The 19,370-nt window shown below is 40.6% G+C and overlaps 1 protein-coding gene across 11 annotated transcripts in view; it reads right to left on the bottom strand.

Annotated features, from left to right (window-relative positions):
- Window positions 1-19,370, bottom strand: part of szt2 (SZT2 subunit of KICSTOR complex) — a 53,381-nt gene that overhangs the window by 5,087 nt on the left and 28,924 nt on the right. For 9 of the 11 annotated variants that reach the window (XR_008414242.1, XR_008414238.1, XR_008414235.1 and 6 more), the window contains 10 exons: window positions 19,175-19,296; window positions 18,604-18,789; window positions 10,737-10,992; window positions 10,273-10,352; window positions 9,205-9,330; window positions 8,675-8,877; window positions 7,015-7,111; window positions 6,345-6,425; window positions 6,050-6,124; window positions 2,765-2,830 (listed from right to left, as the gene is read on the bottom strand). Coding sequence is in view for 5 of the 11 variants with exons in the window: in XM_053861069.1 (XP_053717044.1) it covers window positions 2,765-2,830; window positions 6,050-6,124; window positions 6,345-6,425; window positions 7,015-7,111; window positions 8,675-8,877; window positions 9,205-9,330; window positions 10,273-10,352; window positions 10,737-10,992; window positions 18,604-18,789; window positions 19,175-19,296 (1,292 nt within the window). In the remaining 6 variants the exon portion in view is untranslated. The remainder of the gene's footprint in view (window positions 1-2,764; window positions 2,831-6,049; window positions 6,125-6,344; window positions 6,426-7,014; window positions 7,112-8,674; window positions 8,878-9,204; window positions 9,331-10,272; window positions 10,353-10,736; window positions 10,993-18,603; window positions 18,790-19,174; window positions 19,297-19,370) is intronic. The other 2 variants (XR_008414243.1, XM_053861088.1) reach the window with 1 other exon arrangement.

Consider the following 19,370-nt stretch of genomic DNA (forward strand, 5'->3'; position numbering starts at 1 on the left):
CAAAGGTCAGATGGATCAGACATTGACCAGGTATAAGCACTACAATAACAGAAGAAGCATCAGGTTCTGAGGAGGATTCACTTTCTTGTGGATCCTGCAGAAGTTTGTCCTCCTCAGCCGAATGTGGACCGCTCTTCTACTATTGAATGCAGGAAACAATGCTGGCCACTCAACTTGGATCAGGTTCTCACTGATCAGCCAAAGGGAATTTTCAGATACTAACAATGCTAATCCCACTGTCATCTTCTTGAATTTTACTGTCAAAAGCAGAGCAGCATTGACCTTAAAGGATGACGAAAGGCATGAACAAAGCAATACTGTCTCTATTCTGAAGTTGAACAAACAACCATACAAGAAACTGGTGGAGAATACTGTCAGGCTCTGTTGCGTCCAATAGGAACTCCTCAGCGCTAACTGCTCTCTGCTGATGACTGGAGGTCATTGCACACAGAAAATATTAGCTTAGACGGCCTTTATTTTTATATCGTCGATCGATGATATTAGCTAAATAAATATCACAGCGTGGATGCAAATGAGAGGGTTGGCCTATAACAGGCTTTCCAGTTAGTTCGCAAAATGATCAGAACATCACTTGTACAGCTAAACTTAGGGGATTAGAGAAATGCCTTACAGGAAAAAAGTTATTTCTTTAAACCAGGGGTCATCAGCCTTTTAGCAAACGCGAGCTACTCCAAGCGCACAGTGTGACCCAAAGGACTAGTTCAGTACACACTTCTGAAATCACAATATATAATGGATGGTAAATGTTATTCCTCCCAAATACTTGTCTCATTGCTGAGTTTTCACAATAATTACTAATGGTGTAACAAATAGGACTCACAAAATCAAACATAAGATGGTTATTACATGAAAATTTAAATGATCATTATTATCTATTTATTTCTTTTTTTTAACGTGGACTACTCCTCTGGTCTCTGCCAGCTACGATGTCGGTGACTCCTGCTTTAAACTTCCCAATTGGTCCGTCAGAATACAGACAGGAGGGAAAGTAAACTTTAAACACTGCAAGCAATCATGTGTAGAACAGGTTGTGAGTTCAAACATCTGCTTCTGACCCTCTAAAACTTACATAGCCATATTATTATTGAGTGCAATCGTGGCATCAGTTCAATCTGATCTCAAGAGGACTTCATTGTAAACCCTTTACAGCAAGTGGCCAGCACCATTATTTATTGAACACACCCGCTGCTTGTTTCAACTGGATGAATCGATGAGCTACTTGAAGCGCCTTGTCTGAATGTTGTGAGAGTTTTGCCGTTTGATTGTGTTGAAGGGCAACCGTACTGCAAAGCAACATACCGACACAGATGAGCTAGAAAACAATAATATCAAGACTTGTTTTTTCAAAAAACAGTGCTGGTAGTTGGACTTATGTATTGACTACATGGCGGACCAAGTTAGAATAAAAGCCTTACTTATCTCCCCCAACTATGGCTTTTAAACACGAACATGAGAAGAAATCTAATACTCTTTCCACTGATCAAATTTTGCATATTGACATAATAGTTTCACCTCAAAATAACATGAGAAATGTTTGTATTTTTTAAGTTATGTCAAACCAGCATCTCAAAGCTTAAATGAACCTGTTTGTAAATTCAAACAAATCGGACTTGTGTGTCACCTTGGCAAGACGTTTGTTCCTGCAGTTCAACACATAACTCAAGTCTAACGTTGAAATCACACGACATCACGCTAACTTCAGAATGAGACATGGATTGGACGATCAGTGTCACGGTTACAGTGTGTGTCTTTCTGCTCTCTCCCTTCCTCTGTTCATATGTTTCTCCTCGTTCCAACATTCACAGTTTCACTTGTCCAAAAGATTGTATTATCTCCATGATGGTTTCTGTTGAGGTTTATGACCCATTGATATTGAGTGAGCCACAGGAACAAGCTCACGTGACTTGCACTTCTACAGTACTTGGATAACAAGGCCAATGGAATCAGCCAAACAGAGGTTTTTGAGAGTTTTTGGAGGCACTATTAGGCAAGGGGGGCAAGCGCATTATTTGGAAATGGGTGAACATCATTATTGCAACATGAAAAAACTGAAAACCATAATAATAATAACCATATGGTTAATAATAACCATAATCATTGAAAGAACATCTTCCAAGATCCAATTACAGTGGGTTCTAATCCCAATACTCCTAATCCAATATCTGATTATTGTTCCCGTTTTAACTATCATCCACTCAACATTCAAATACCTGAAAAAAAATTCTTATTAAGATATTCATTCATGATTTGTGTTCAGACATTGAAGAAAAACGTCTCATGTGATCACCCAGTAACCACTGCTATCAAAAGTGTTCCAGGTAACAGAGAGGGAGAGACATCAGCAGAAAGTCATGGCTCCATTCTCCAGCAGCACAGTAGAACGTACAAGAGATTAAGAGAATTGGAGAAATTGTCAAGGCGATAACCCCATAACCGCAAAGCACAGAGCCAGGCAGTTGGAAGAGAGTCAAAGAGGGAGGATAAATCACAGCTAGAATCATGGTAACCGGGTAAAATGCTCTTAGCAGAGCAACCAGAGAGAAGCAAAACAGAAGAAGCCTGGAGAAACTTGACTCCGACGGTTTGATGGTGCACTTAATCACAAATCCATCACAGAAATACAAAGCCACAGGCTGGTAAATGGAGGAGAGAGGAGACTGGCGGCAGCGAGCAAAGCAGAGAGGAGGGTTGACACCTGCTTAAGAGACTGACACCACACCTTTAAAGGGTGGCTGAGACATACCGCACAGTCAGATACTGGGGTGACATCTGGAAATGGCTTCAAACGAGGTTTGGTGAGAAGACTTCCCTGATGGAGAGATGACAGAGAGTGGGACTCGGCAAACACACACACATGGACAGAAGGACTGGATGGAATTTTGGAGGAAACAGCAACAACAAAATACGCCACAGGTCAGATATGGTGTTGGATGCGGTTTGTCGAACGCTAATGCCGATATTGTTCCTAGCAAGTTTGTGTGCGTTGTAGTGATGAGAGCTTCAGCCCCGCTACAAGAATCCAGCTTTTGGCGACACCACTTTTTTTGTATGATTGTGTCGTATACCTTGTAGCTTCACCACACTGATGGGTCTATACACCTCGACGTCACGTCAGGGCCCAACATGACATTGGAACTGAAGTTTGTGAGCTGCCACGGGGGACTGAGATCTTCTAAGGGGAATGTTTTTGCTTGGATCTGAGCAGAGCAGCTTTGGCTTCTTCACCGAACATGAACCAACCAGGCACATAATTGTTAGATGTTTATTTGATGAAGTCTTATTGTAGTTTGATGTTTATGAGGCAAACAATTGTGTGGCTGAGAAATAGCACTGCTGCTGGAGCCAGTCGATGCAAGTGCTGCCTGCATCTAATAAGGTATACATGTGTAATGCATGGGAAAATATGCATACAACCCTAACAACATCTAGCTATCATATTCTTGAAAGCAAAAAAAAAAGCATAAAGCACAAAGACACAACTTCCAATTGATAATAAAGCATGTGTGAACAGTCTCTGACAGTCTTTACCTGTCATTACATGGACCATGACCCGTCTATTCCAAATGGTGCCCACCAGTGACAAATGAAAATGTCGTTTTTTTTTCTCGATTACAGTATCAACTCCATGTTTTTTATTTAATAAACGACTGACCTATCAGAATTGCAATTCATTATAAGATTATGACCACTTTCTGGGTAACTATTCATTGGATTGGCAGATAAAAGTGAACACATTAACAATAAATTCTCAGATTACAAAAGATAGATGTTTTATTTTGTGCACCGGAGGTTAAAATTCCACATCACAAATTGGTACAAATTTCTTACTCATAACTAGCAAATAGCGGTGGAAAGGGCCTTGCAGCTGCTACTTCCAAAATGAAATCCTTCCTCCAGACCGGTCAGCACTTTTCCATTTGATTTTAATGAAGAAGAGGCAGCAAGCTTGACACAGCCAAGTGAGCCTGCGGGGTGTTCCGACGCCAGGGCTCGTATCAAAATGATGATTACTTGTGCTCCAAATAATATTACATTTCAACAACAACTTTGACTCACTCCACTTGAATATTTAACTTCTGGTTCCTGTGGCTGATGGTGACTAATACCGACACCCACTACAGATTCCATACCAACCTCATACTTGGCCTCCACGTTACAACTTTATTTTCAGCTTTTTTTGAGAAAAGGCTTTTTAGAAAAACATTCATTTGTACCTTTTATTTTGTAATATACACTATTACTTAGGTATTTGACATTTCTTCAAAGAATAAGACATTAAATCAGATATCATATTTTCAATATTTAAGCAATTCATTTAATGCAAAAGAATAAGACTCATAGCGTCCAATAACAAGTTTGACCTTTTAGAAAGCTAGCTGACACAGTGATAAAATTAATCTTGATACATATGTAATACACCAGTTATGTGTAGGAATATGGAATGAATATAAGCTATTGATCGACCTCACAATCTGCTTATTGTGTGTTGAATGATAAAAGCCCTCTCTCTCTCTCTGGGGGAGAGTGAATGTATTTTCTTCTCTCATTTTCTGCAGCTACCACAACACTGCGATGACAGTCTGGGCTCAATACAGCAAGCTCATTGGAGTTCACCTGCTCAGGAGACACTGACACAACTCTCCTGCAAAAGTCCCACACAGGGCTTCATGTCCAGCCAGAGTTACCATCATGATCAGAAACAAAGCGCAACACCTTGAAAATACTTGTGTGTTTCATGAAATCCGGTGCTGACGGTCAAAACACAGCAAACTTATAATATTATAACCAGAGAATTCTGTTGCAGTTTCACCAGGAAACACAACAAGTGTCACAGGGGAAAAAGTCTAACTTTAATTGGAGAAGTGACTTTCGCAGACCTGAACTGTGCGATCACATTCAAGGTTTAATTATAAACTTCTTGATGAATATAAGTGCTGGCAAGTTCTGAAACTCTTAATGAGAAGTGGTGGGTTACTGATACTCCCACAGAGATCCTCACTGAGAAAAACAACCAAGCGAAGAGCCTCACCAGACCACAGGCAATTCATGCAGAAAAGTTAGGGAACTAGTTCCCAGGCCAGTGCGACCCATGTAACCATGTACCCAGCAAAACAGTCCATCCACCTTTTGTCTTGTTTGTGGACCTGAACTCTGCCCAACATACTAACATGCTGCTGCTATGCAGCGTCATATACATGAGAAGCACATGTACTGACTAATGGCATAGAGCCGCAGACTTATCCAACACTGTTTAATGAGACATTTGTTTAATCTCAATTTCGTAAAACCATTTAATGAATTGCAATAGTGTGTTTTAATCGGTGGATAATTTAGATATGCACCTGAAGTGTAACAAAATACCATTGACAAGATAGGAAACTAGGGATACTAGCGATACCAGTTTTTTCCAAAATGAGTAGCAGTAAGTACTTGCATTTGAGTATTCACCATTACCAATATTGAGTACTTACACTATAACACATGAAGTTTATATATATATATATATATATATATATATATATATATATATATATATTACATGGGTGACGGTCACACGTATTTAACACATATTTAACGAAATTGTCATTATCTGACATTCAAAAATTCCACGCTGCCATAAAGTGGTATCGGTTTCATGGCCATTTTATGAGCCGACCAATATCGATATCATGACTGAGAACAAGCATGAAAAGATGTCAATTTCAGAGCGTATTCTCACTTGCTGTCTCCAGAACTCCAGATTTAACTCTCAAATCTGCCAGACACATTACTGGCTGCATAGAAATGAGAGCGACATAATACTTAGGTATTTGTTGAACAGAACTAAGACTCATGAGTTCCAAACATTACATAATATCCAGACCATGCAGATATAGCAGAATCAATGGAGTAAAACGTGGCTGCAAAGGCAGAGAATTCTATTAAATCAAATTGAGTTGGCTCTCCAAGCGAACGTCCCCACTCATGTCTGCTTCCAGTGAAGCAGTTGAACAACTTTATTAGCCATCATCACCAGTGAGCCTCTTACCTGTGAGTTGACGGTCTGGCCCATAGGAATGCGGGAACACTCCAGTGCATACTGCTTCACACAGAAGTAACAGCCCTGGGAGAGTGATGGAGAAGTTGCTTGACACATTTATGACTGCTGTGAGTGAGAAGCTACACAGGGGAGCCCAGAAAGACACTCAGCCTGGGTAAATCTGATTCAGTGAAGACTTCACAAAATGCATTTCCCACAAAAATCTTGCAATCCGTTTGAAAACTAGTTCAGTAAAGTAAATGAGTGTGTATGTCTTTGCTCACGTTTCCGGATTATGCCTCACCTGGAAAGCAAGTTCCATCAAAACAATGCCGCCAGGAAGTGCCCTTTGAAGGTGGTAGGCTGATGTGGCAGAGGGAGGGGCCTGAAAAGATTTTCGTTTTGCGGATTTGTATTGATCTGAACTCATATTCGTACAGCAACATCAAATGATCTTCATTTCAATAATATTAGACAGAGAGCAGGATAGACATACACAGGCACATAGCCATCCAAACCTAACCATGCAAAACAAATGGTTAACCTTAACCAGGACTCTGAACCAGACTTAAACCTAGTTATAATGGCCTACTTATACTCAAGTCTTCATCCTCAAATTGAGACTTAGAATTGTGTGGTCCAGACAGAGACCCCTCATATAAAACCTCCACGATTGGCAGAGCCAGAGAGTAACTATATTAATTTTATCTTTAAAGGTAACTTGACGCTCACGGTCTCGTCTTCCCCTCATCTTTGACGTACATAAGGTCCATTAAGGGAAACATTTTTAAAGTAATTTCTAAGGCCCCATTCCTAAATTACATATAGCCCTTAACGCTTGGTTTTGAGGGCTGTGGTAGAGGCTAAAGATGGAGGATTGAGGGAGGAATTGGAATTCACCCATAGGTTCAGCACCAAATTCAGAGAAAAGACCTTCTGGATTAACAGCAGACTGTTCCTCTGTGAGCACTGACCTTGGAACTGTCCTCACTCTTCTGCTTCACGTAAGAGAAAGACATCCTTCCTTCAGAGGACATGGAGTTCAGCATGGCAGCACGGGCCCTGGCAATGCTGTAAGAGATACAAGGATTGGGGAGCAGCAAAGAATCACACGGGGTGCAGTTAAACCACAGACCGCAGAGCAGCAGTAGCAATGAGCTGCAGCCAACCCAAAAGAAAAAAAAGTACTATTTCAAACATAGAAAGTGGCCCAGCATCATCAGCAACAAGGCAGCAGCACTGTGAGATCAGAGGTCAGAAATGAATAAAAACAAATAGAAAAACTAAGAGGTGAGAGCAGCTCCCAGGGAAGGGAGGTGGGACCTCAGGGGGACAGGTTGAGGTAGAAATCCACACTCCATTAAGGAGGTGAAATAGCAAGAAGCCAGTAGTTCAATTAATGGGAGGAAACAGTGAGATAATAAAAACAGATTGGAGGGAGAACGTCATTCATACCTATCAAGGAGTGTCTTTAATTTGTACACAGTTGGGTCCTTTTTCATTCATTCTACATGCAGGGATACTAAACCCGGTTGCAAAACACAAGAATTAAATATGCGTTGCACAGATTCCACACGTGGCTTTTATTAACCAACAACAGGAAGAAAGGAAAACAGGAGGGTGTAACCATCACGTCCCACTCGCTTCTTCATCTGGTGTCCTCACGTCTACAACTGACTCCTGGGACTATCAGACCTTCAGCAGCTCCTCTAGAAGGAGGCAGTGCCGCGGCCTGCCCACATTCTGCCACAGGACAGTTGCCAAATTCCATATTGTGACTTAGTAAGGTTTTGAAGAGATTCATTTCGATTCATTAGTTACAAAATTCAATGAATCCACAGAGCATAGATTAATCGCATATAAACTTGCTTCCACAGAGATCATTTTTCAGCGCACCAATCCCAGGTGCACTGCATCATACAATATGATGCTATCACCAAAACAATAACAGCCATGATGAAGAAGACCAAGTGAGATCAGAATGGGCGATGAACAGAAAAATTTTAGCTTAAAAGCTAAAAGCTTAAAAAAAAGAACACAAACACAAACAATGTTGTTTGGCGAACTTAATGCAGCGCTTCCACCCTGATGTTTAAGCACATGTGTACAGACTCAGTTTAAACATAATCCTTCCATAAGGAATAAAAATGTGATAAACTACAATTAATTCATTATTTTATCCTAATTTTTGTTGACTACTGGGACACAAGGTAATGCAGTAGTTGCACCTGTATTTTGTACTTTCATTTGTTAGTTCGTAATTAAGTTAAGGAGCCTTAAAAAGCTGATTTAAATGATCAAGAAAAGGGTAAATGTTAACTATTCCGACTGTAGTGTTGACTATTGCTATTGTGATTACCTCATACAATGTTCAAGGATAATACTTAACATGAAGTTCGTCATTTTGCTGAAGCAAAGAGACTCAACCAAGTCAGTTATGAGCCAACAGATTCATGAACTGGCAGTGTGGAGTGGGGCTAAGTTGTTTGACCTGGTTGAAAGTCTACAAGAATTGATTTCTCCTTTAAATAAGGAGTCACTTGTTAATGAGAGACTGAAAGTGAAGGAAAAACTTTGGTTGTCATATTGGGTTATAAAAGGTTCACATCAGTAAAAGGTGAAAGTGGTTCAGACCTGCGAGCAGGAGACTGGGGCCGGACCTGGACGAGGATGAAGCCCATGCTCTGTAAGTACTGAACATACTGCTGCAGGAAGGTGCTGGAAATGTCGAGCAGCCACGGCTCTTCCTTCAGTCTGCTGGGCAGCATGTCGGCAGAATCAGTGCTGTAGCTCCGGTCTCGACCTGATGCTGTTGAGTCATTCGATCGATGCCGTTTCTGAAGCACACACACACACAAGAGAGTTTGTGTATTCAAAAACAAGGAAACTGGTATATCCTCTTGCCTGAAGCTTCAGGTTTAGTTTTCTTCTTTCTCACTGGCCCTGGGGCCAGATGATCAACAGAAGAGCACGGGGCAATTGGAAGGAGCACTAGCAGACAATTGAACATTACAGATGTTGACACAATCAGCCTCAAAATTATTCATACCCCATGGGGAAAAAAAGCATTCACCAATTGTTAAGCAATGATCAAAAAAGTGTCCTTCCTGAAGAGAATAAATAGAGGCAAAATCCTCATAGAGGGACTGACAAAATGTGTGTACCTTCACTGGCGGTGGGATGACCTGCTCTTCTTGGATGTGCTTGCGAAAAACCGGGTCAAAAAGAAGAGGGGTGGCGCAGTAGTGGACCAGTCTGGAGGACTGCTTCAAGGTTTCTAAATCAGCCAGCTGTTAAGAGGGTGACAGTTCATGTCAATTCAAGGCTCAGACAGCAACACGGCCAAGAATGTTGAAGGTCAATCACCCTACACGGCAGCAATTTGTTTCAGAAGGCTAGAGGATCTTGAGCATCGATCAAAAATACATTTGAGACAAGCAGTATTTTCTAAACGTCAGCTAGATCATGTTCAGGTTAAATGAGGCCTCACATCAAAAATATAAGAATAATGTCAAGTAAAACGCACCCACACTAATCATGGGTAAACCTTGATGCTGCATGTCATCGAGTTGAACTAAAAGAGAGAGAACGCTACAGCGCATCCTTGAGATGTGGCACTGTTAGAGCGCTCGATATGTGCCGCAAAATCATCATCCAAGACGGAAATCTGTCTCTCTGTGACATTATCCACTTAAAACAAGAGATTTCCCCACAGACTGAAATGTAATTGCTTTAAGAGGTAAATAAAAAATATGTTCCATTTCTGCAGTCAGATCCTGTCAACAGGGGAGAAGTTGAAAACCCCTGCCAGATAAATCTGTTGTCTACATTAGAGGTTTTTCTGTCCAACACTGAATGCGACAGATTTAATTTAGAATGTAGCACCTCTGGGTTTAGAGCAACGGAATCCTATTTTATTGCTGTGACAGTAAAGTAAAACAAACAGCAGAAATCCCACACATGGATCAAATGATTGAGTTTGTGGTTGCACATGGTTATGTTCACATCTAATCTGAAGTCAAACTTAAAGCAAGTACACTTCATCACTTTCCCACGTAACTTGGACGCTTGTGTGGGAGGAGGAAGCATGATTATTGATAACATAAGCATTTCCACTGTGCGGTCCATAATGTGACTGTGAAATCAGAATGTGCTTGTCATGCTCTGTTTTGTTCATATCGACTCAATACCAGCAGGTGTCACCTGAGGTGGTGAACGACAGATGAACTCACTGAGATGGGCATGTTGGATTGAGCCGACCTCTGCTGCCACGTGACGAAGAGATTCTCGATCTTCATCTGCTTCTCCAGCTCTGTCAGACAAACCCAAAGCCTTCAAACCCACCATGGCAACAGCAGCGGTATAATTAGTACCAGAAGCAGTAACAGCAAGAGTAGGAGCAGATTTAAGCTTGAGCCTCTCTTTTGTTATGAGGTGGAGTCAGTGGGGATCCACACAGAGGCTTTCCACTGAATTTATTCTCCAATAGTTACAATACAATCTGGATGCAAAAGCATCTCCAGTCATGGAAGCAGTAACCATAAGACTATTAACAAGTGCAATAACTGTTGTCGTACCTGCAGTAATTGTAGTACTAGTGGTAGTATAATCACTCATGGCATTAAAAAGAAGGCAAACTATAGCTTCAAATGTACAAGTGGCACTAGTGTTTTGAGTAATGTGGGTGAAACTGAACCTCTTCTTTCGACGGCCTTAATGTCCAACAGCTGACCCCCGTGTCGGGCCACAGCGTCTCCATCCATCAGTGGTCGGATGGTGCAGACATCCCTCAGGGCCTCATCAAAGGGCAACAGCTCGGAAGGGAAGTGAAGGGGTGCCAGACTACGACCAGAACCGGCAAGTCGGCCCTGCTCTTTACTGGGCAGAGGAGGAACTGGGCTCCTGAGCAGGGCATCGGGCTCCACAGAGGGGCTGAGGAAGGGATTAGGATCCTAGGAAGAAAAGAAATTTCAGTGAATCTCGGCTCTTATTTTTCTCCCCTACAGGTCAAGCTTTCGATCAATGAAGTCGTGACTGACGGTAGTTATTGAAAGTAATAATAACATATAAAGTTAAATGCTTATTTAACTTATTTTACTTTGTTTCATGTACAACACTTTGACTTCCACAGTGGACATTTTAATTGCATTTTAGTGCTATATTATTGATAATAATATAATAATGCTGATCTTTTGCTTTTTTGAGCAAACCTGGTTTCGATCTGGGAGGATTTGGTGTCTTCTCCCGGAGCTTGTTCTCTGGTCTCCTCTAGTCCAAAACACCAGTAATTCCTACCAGTGGCTGCAGCTTATCTTAAAAGTTATCTCTCATATCCTCCCTTGTCACACCAATACCCTTTATATCAGAAAGTTCCACCATCCATCAGTGATCCTCTTTACACATGGCAGAGTTTCTGGATTAAAAATATTGAAAACATTTTGGGAGATGCCTTGCCGTTACGCATCTGCTGCTGCACCCATCCTGAATTGGCACTTCATCACTTCAATAGATGGTTTTTGAGTTTAGAAATCAAAATGTTGAGGGCTGCCTTCACACATATTCTTTTCATGAGTCATTTTTCTAGCACACATCCCTCTGGATGATTGACCCAAAATAATCTTTTTGCGTGACTCCATCATCTTCCCTCATCCTCGTGCCTGCCTTGCTTTTATTGGCCTGCTATCAACGTAAACTTCATCATTGACACATGTAGCAGGGATGCGCGGCAGCACTATGAATAAAGAAACACAAACAGTAGGGGTAGGATTCGATTAAAAAAATTACTCAAATAAATTACAGAATTTGCGATTAATTAATCTCAATTAATCGCAGTTTAATGGTATAAGAATATTTGCCACCAGAAGCCGCATTTTTCAATTTGAATGAATTTGGTATATTACTGAATCAAATGATGGACCCATATATACATTTAAAGCAACAAAATATTGTTTATTTTACATCAGTTTGACAACAGCACAATAAATCATGATGGTGGCTATGTTCAAGTTTTTATATCACCTTATTGAAACTAAAGCTCTTTTAACGTCTTGAAAATATTTGTTTAAGAATTTCAAGTTTATAAGAATTTCAAGTACATTCAGAGTAGTGGAAACTCTGACCATTGTGTAGCGAAGAATATCAATGAACAAAAGCAAACAGAAGCTTTTGTTTGCTTCTGTTCAGGGATTCCTCCATGTTTGTTGTTGCTGTTATCATCCTAACTGCGACGTGTGTTGTGCATCAGTGTGATCAGTGGACCAGGAACTCCTGCACTTATAAAGGTTCCCTGTTGTCTGGAGAGCAAACTGTTCAATTAAATTAGATTAAATTAAAACAATTAAAAGCTTAGATATTTTAACATGTTTTTTGTTGTAATTAATTACTCCAATAAACATCACACTTTTTTTCACAAAATAAGCAAAAAAGAAAAATGGGTTTGCCACAGATTTAACTTGACCACAGCTTTTAGAATAATGATCTTAGAACAACCCATAACAAAGAAGCAGAGAAATACAATCTGTCCTTTTTCACGTCCACAAAATGCAGTTGTAGATGAGGGGGGGAAAAAGCACTGGAATCAAAGGGACTTGGCCCCTATCTTGATGTTGTGTGAGATGACTCACCCTAGAAGCTTCAGAGATGGCCTTAAGCACAGAATATCTCACAGTTATAAAACTCTGCTCCGTATTGAAGCGTTGATCGTTGCTCCCACAGCTCTGTCAGACAGCCATATTAAGGCAACTTTTGGGCGTGTTTGCTTAGCAGAGCAGCTCAGGGGGCAGATGCCCGGCTGTGACTGAACTGGCTGCGGCATGCCCACAGGCCGCAGGGTCAAACTGAGCACCCTCTGCTTCTCATCAGGACCATGACAGATGAGGCTCTGTTCAGGCAAATTTTTATGCTGCTCTGACTCTGCTCTCCGTCTGTACTCATTAGTAATGCCACGATGAAGAGAAAGGCCATCGGAAGGAATAGAAAAGTTTTATTCTTGCCATTCTCTTTCCTGGCTTTCTAATTGGCCGTCGGGGGGGAATGACTGAAAGCATTTGCTTTCTCTCTATGCTGTGACAGAGCTGTACTCCAGCAGTAACACATGCCTTTTTACATTCTCTGACATACAAGTGCCTCCTTAGAGTAGTGCTTTCAGATAGCATGAAGGTAACTCCACAGCAAAAAAATCTAAATGGGAGTCTGTACAGTTAATGTGTTAAAAAGTGTCCATTGCTATTGCATGTTTGAAATAACATCAATCTTTTGAATTTTGGCCCATGAATTCATTTGATGTGGTATACACAACATTTTATTAGATACAGCAGGCTCAAATTAGAGTGCAAAAACAGGATCGGTGAAAATGAGAGTTGTGTTGCAGAAACACGGAACGGAATGAAGCCAAAGAGGACGAGACAGAGAAACAATGAATCAGAGGGGAATGTTTGACATTTGCTGAATAGGTGACAATAAAGTAAAGTAGTAAATTTGCATCTCTTCATATGAACAGCCGGAATGCGCAACTTAAGTTCTGTGAGCGACGGACTTCAGTTATGAAGATGTTTCTTTAAGGATTGTTGCATGAAAAACACACTCAATTCCATCACCTTCAAGTTCACCTCCATGATGCTGAAGTTCGTTTTGATGTTTCCACTTGGTTTCAATACGCTTGATCACGTGAGAGTTCATCTTTGAAAATAGTGTTTTTCTGATGGCCTGGCGGCCCGGGGGCCATATGCGGCCCAGTGCCTGTATTTTCGTGGCCCTTTTAACTGATATGTTGTAATTTTTCAGCCTTTTTTTTTGTTCTCTTTTAGTCATCGCCACCACTTATAGCATGTTCTTGTTTGAAGACTATAATTTTCTTCTTTTCAATGGCCATTTTTGTGTGTTTTTCACGTTCCTCAAAATACATTGAAGGAATATTGAAAATATATTTATAAATAAAAAGCCTTTTTTTCTTTATCTTGAATGTTATGTTGATTTATATTCAAACTAAATGCATATAAAATTCAATATTCCACGAGGTTTCATGGCATATTTACACTTCTTCATATCCTTACTTACATTTAATCTTTTTACGTTTATTTTGTCATTTGGATATTTTTCCATCATGTTATGTAGTCATCATTGTAGTCGTCTTTCTTTAGATGATGGCCCCTCACAACAGTTACAGTTTGTAATGTGGCCCTTTAGGAAATGTAATTGCCCGCCTCTGGTTTAGACGGAACGGAAATCCTGAGTGTTGTGGTGAGGTTTGAGGCGTGTTGCAGAGTTGATGGAGGATATTACGAGAAGAAACTGTGCTAAATTGCACACTAATGTTATTTTTTTTCACGTTTTTGTTCAGTGCATATCTGCTGGTGTCGCGCCTATCTTAAGCCCACCAAGAACACAATGCTTCAGCTTCACCGATCATTGGTCACAAGGGGAGATTAAAAACGGCAACAATTTCTCTGGAAACCTCCATGAAACAGATGGAAAGGAATTCAATGACGGACAGGAAGGCAGATTTAAGTTTGTGCCTTGGGAGCAAAAACAGAGGTGGACTCAGCGGGGAACCACAGAGATGCAAAATTCCATCTCCAATAATTAAAATGGAGCCGGCTACTGCACTCTGTAGGGACTCCAATCGACTATTAAACAAATCAATCAATTATCTTCAGCCTGTGACTTGGGCTGTGTTCTACATTTTGGCCTGTGTTTGACCGAGTTTGACATCTTTGCATTAGTCTGAACTGAGATCATGGTGAACAAAAATAGCTATTTAAACCTATCACAGACTCTTTACAAACCCCATTAGACTATTGCAGTAGATATTTTTTTGCACAAAACACTATATATCCCAAAGCTGATATGATTAGGGAAAAAAAAAACAAACAAAAACAAAGTGAAATCTAAGTGTCGCATTTGCGATGTAATGGTATGAAAATTTCATGTCAGTGTTATCATTATTATTACTGCTGCTGCTATCTATATATCTATAGCTATACTGCTGGTATAGGAAATAAAATACACATTTAAGAATAACACAATTTGTATTTGAATTGGTTCATGTCATTGATGAAGAAGCAGCTCTGAGCATCACTGGGTCTGAAGCTGCACATCCATATCTATATGTGGGCAGTGACGTCATGACAGTGCACCGTTTCTATTTTTGTGGATAACATTAACAAACAAGAACTGCACGATGCAGCACAGATGACTCCAGAATCTTAGAGAAGTCACTTTTGTTTGCACCAACAGCAGAAGACCATCACAAATTCATACATGTAAAAGGAACCATTGTGAAGAGTGATCACATCATTGATGTGCTGGTTTCTTCAAATGTTTATCAACAGAGAAGATACAAGATTGACGGTGATGCTGCGGAACTTTTCTCTGTGATGGCAGCTCTCAGTAACTACTCTTCATACGCAATATTTGTATGAACAACATATATATATTTCATTGACTTAATAACGCAGGTGCCACATTTGAAGAGTTCAACTAACAGCTGGGTCCATCCTGCAGGAGAGACTGCTCAGTGCTGAACTTCAGCAGAGCACGCTAAATTCACATGGACAGCTTTTTTAGCTTTAAGGTGTTTCCATTATTTTGTCCAAGCCCTGTATGTTGCCTTCACATCTTCACCTGAGATATACCCTGCTCTATCCTTCTTCTGCTAGTGCAGAGATGCTTAACCTTTTTGATCTCAGGGCCCACCTTTCCCCAACCAAATGGGTCTGGGTCAAGTAATAGAACTGATACTTACACATACACACGCCAAAACCTTGTGAAACTATGCGATCATCACAAAGACATTCATTTGTCATAATCCAACCAGCAGCAGAACCAGGTGCAAGTCATATACATCAAATTTACGAAGGAAAAAAAAGGAAAAAATACCCTAGATGCAAACTGTTGAGAAAATTGGAAAAAATAAATCAATAAAATTCTGAATAAAAAATATAAATATATAATAAAATAAAACCATGTCTAAACATCATAAAATAAAAATATGTTATTTAAACTCCAAAGAAGATAAAAGTGAAGTGTAAATAAAAGTATCGCCATTACAAAACTGTTTTAACAGGTGCTTTCATTAACAGTTCTTACTGTCGGTAAAAAGTTATCACTTTCTTAATTTTTTTTCTTTTCAAAACGTTCTCCATAGCTGTCAAGTCACTTCAGTGACACACCACTGCCACCATAGGTGGCTAATGTATTAAAACTGAGCGTCTCGCAGTCCTCATGGCCCAAATGCGTAAAAGAAAACACTTGTAGCGGCCCTCTAGGAGGCGCTCACGGTCCAAACATGGGCCCAGGCCCTATGGTTGAGAATCACTGTCCTAGTTCACATATTTCCGGAAAATTTCATCCACACTTCTGAAGTTATTTTGAACACAAACAGAAAAAATGAAATCACTTTCTTTCAACTCAAACTCCACGTGGTAAAACACAGTGTCTCACTAAAGTTACTCCCAACAAAGATTCAAGCCAGCCAGCAGCCAAACCCAGAATCTTCGGCTCTGTAGTACGTTAATTACTGTGCTACAGGCAGGATGACGGTACGAGATGGTTGAGAGAGAATTAAAAAAAAAAATATATATATATATATATATATAAAACAAAACAAAAACTGGACTGGACTTTTTCTGCCTGCCTATTCTGGACTAACCATCCAGAACGGAGGACGTTGCTCTGTCAAGAAGAGGAATGGAGTGAGTGAAGAAGTAAGACAGCAAAGTTCAATAGATTATCAAATGTGCTTATTAAGCAGTTTTGAACTTTTCAACACAAGACTAAAGACTGCAGAAATGCCCTCCATCTCGCCTTAGTATGGGGGAACAGATCATAAATAATTCTCAAGGATAAATGGAAGCTGACGAGGGATAAGTGTTTTATTTTGAACAAGGCTGGTGATGTAGCTGGGCTGTAAGTCTGCACATAAAAAGAGCTAATAAAAACATCGGGAAACATATAGGTGTAATAAAAAAGTGCCCAGTCACACATTTGTATTTGCTCAGCATCGGTTATACTCTAAATAATAATGTTTATCCCGCCAAAAAAACATGATAAAATAAACTTGCAAAGGACGTCATGTGACCTGTTTGAACTTTTATGAGCCACCCATTTATGAAGATGTCAGCAGCCATATTTAATCAGATGATAGAAGTCAGCTAGAAACCTATCGGCTGATAGTGTCCTGTACTGTGACAAATGTGCTTTGTTGGTGTCTCACGATTAAATCTTGGTGACCTGACATGGCAGAGGCATACAGGCAAAATACTTGAACAAAGTAGTAAAGGTTTCTGTGACAGAAGTGGTTACAGTGCGAAAGCAGGGGTGTGTCAAAAGAATCGATTCACATTTCAATCGCAAAACGATTCATTTGCTATGATTCAGAATTGAGTTAAAATGTCTCAAAACACAGCCGTTTCTGGACACACACATGCACTGAAAATACCAAAACAAAGACGGAGATTCAGCCAGAAATCATAATAAATCATTTGAATGGGAAGAACTCTGCTCCCAAACATCTATAGTGTAAGATTCCCACCCATGTTAGATAGTGTGTTTGCATGAGGAGACAATACAGTACGAGACTAAAGAAGTGCATTGGGAGCAATAATTAAGCCACTGAACTGCAACTTCACAATGAAAGAAAGCACAAGGTCCCAATATCGATTCCTACATTCCACCGAAAGCCTAAACATAACCACACAATTTCAAGCAGAAAGCAAGCGTCTCCCTATCGAAAGACAAAGTCTGACTGGGACACTGTAAATCAGCATGTCTTTCAAAGAAACCATTTTGTACAAGCTCTTTGAGGACCACATCGGAGGACCAATTTGTTTGAATGACAACTGTTTAAATGATAAAAATGACAATAAATATGGCAGTATTTAATGTGACTGTGACTCATCAGTGCTCAAATAGCATTTACAGTAATGGCTTGTCATTTTAAGTAACATGCTGCAGCCAGACTGTTGAAGCATCTACATTGTACAACTGAATTTTTAGGTCAGCGGAGCAACAGTAAGGGTTTTGGTTTTTTTTTTTTTAAACATCAAGATGTCATGAAACACGAACCATGCCAGATGCCACAAGTGATATGAGAAAAGCCATGAGTCGAACAGGTAACTGCCAATACTCCGCGGGACACAACAGCTGCATGACCACTGCCCAAGGAGATGCAGCCGCATCACTCCAGATGTTGAACTAACAGGATGATTCCATCTGAACTAGTCTGTGCAGCACAAACATCTGCACGTCAAGTGACTGACAGGCACCAAGGCCATTACAATTACAATTCCGTAACAGATGAAAGTGAGGGTCTGTTGTCTGTTTAAAAAAAAAAAAGGCTAGTGGCCACTTATCGTTCCACACTTGCTACTTTGATCATTTTACCAATGTGATTTAACAACACCTGGATGGAACTGTTCCACTACAACCATTAAATTAACACCCAGAAAGCAAGTGAATCCTCAGGAGGAAGACATTAAATTAAAAGTAAAAAAACTCTTACAGGTAAATGCATGCATGTATGTATGCATGCAACTGGACAAGCAGGCCATGAAGGGGTCTGTTACCTGTTTGGAGTCAGTCTCATGGACAGGTGCATCAGAGAAGCAGTGATGGTGGAACAGACCCATCTTCTGGTTTAGCAAGCAGTGGACGACATGAGCCCTGGCATTCTGCCACTTTACAAGGCGGACCAGCTCTTGGTTTAGGGAGCAGCCCAGGTCCACAGACCAGTTGTAGCTGTACAAGGTCACCTGGTGCACAGGGAGGCAGTTAACATTAAAGACAAGCGAATGCGGACAGTAAGTAGCAAACACTAGCATGACGTGTTGCATCACTACCGGATAAAGATGGCATGCCATCCACATACTTTTATGTCATTAAGCAGCAGATTTCAGCGACGAATAGATTTGTGACAAAAAATGGACATCAAACATCCATGTGTCCACATTTACATCCACTTCAATGCATTAGTGTCTACATCATTTTGTAGCTGCTGATTGAAAAAAAAATGCGGCTCCAAAATGAATTCATGTGGAGGCAAAAGTGGCTGCTGCACCGACCAAACCTTTGCTCGTTCTTCCCCAGGCTGTACTCAAAAGCCAACAAACACTTCCCCACTCCTGCATGCCAACTCACCTTTTTGTCCAGGATGCTGATCAGCAGAAACCTCTGGCGGGGTGCCAGTCCTGCCCCGGCCTGGCTGCTACTGAACCAATCACTTTGCTCTAAAGCCTCAAAGCGCTGGAAGCCCTTGTGAGCTGTAGAGAGATGTAAAGTCAGTCAGGTCATCAGAGCAAAGCAGTCCAAATTCCCTAAAACTGGCCTCTGACTA

Source organism: Synchiropus splendidus, chromosome 1 (genome assembly GCF_027744825.2).
Source record: "Synchiropus splendidus isolate RoL2022-P1 chromosome 1, RoL_Sspl_1.0, whole genome shotgun sequence".
NCBI lineage: Eukaryota > Metazoa > Chordata > Actinopteri > Syngnathiformes > Callionymidae > Synchiropus > Synchiropus splendidus.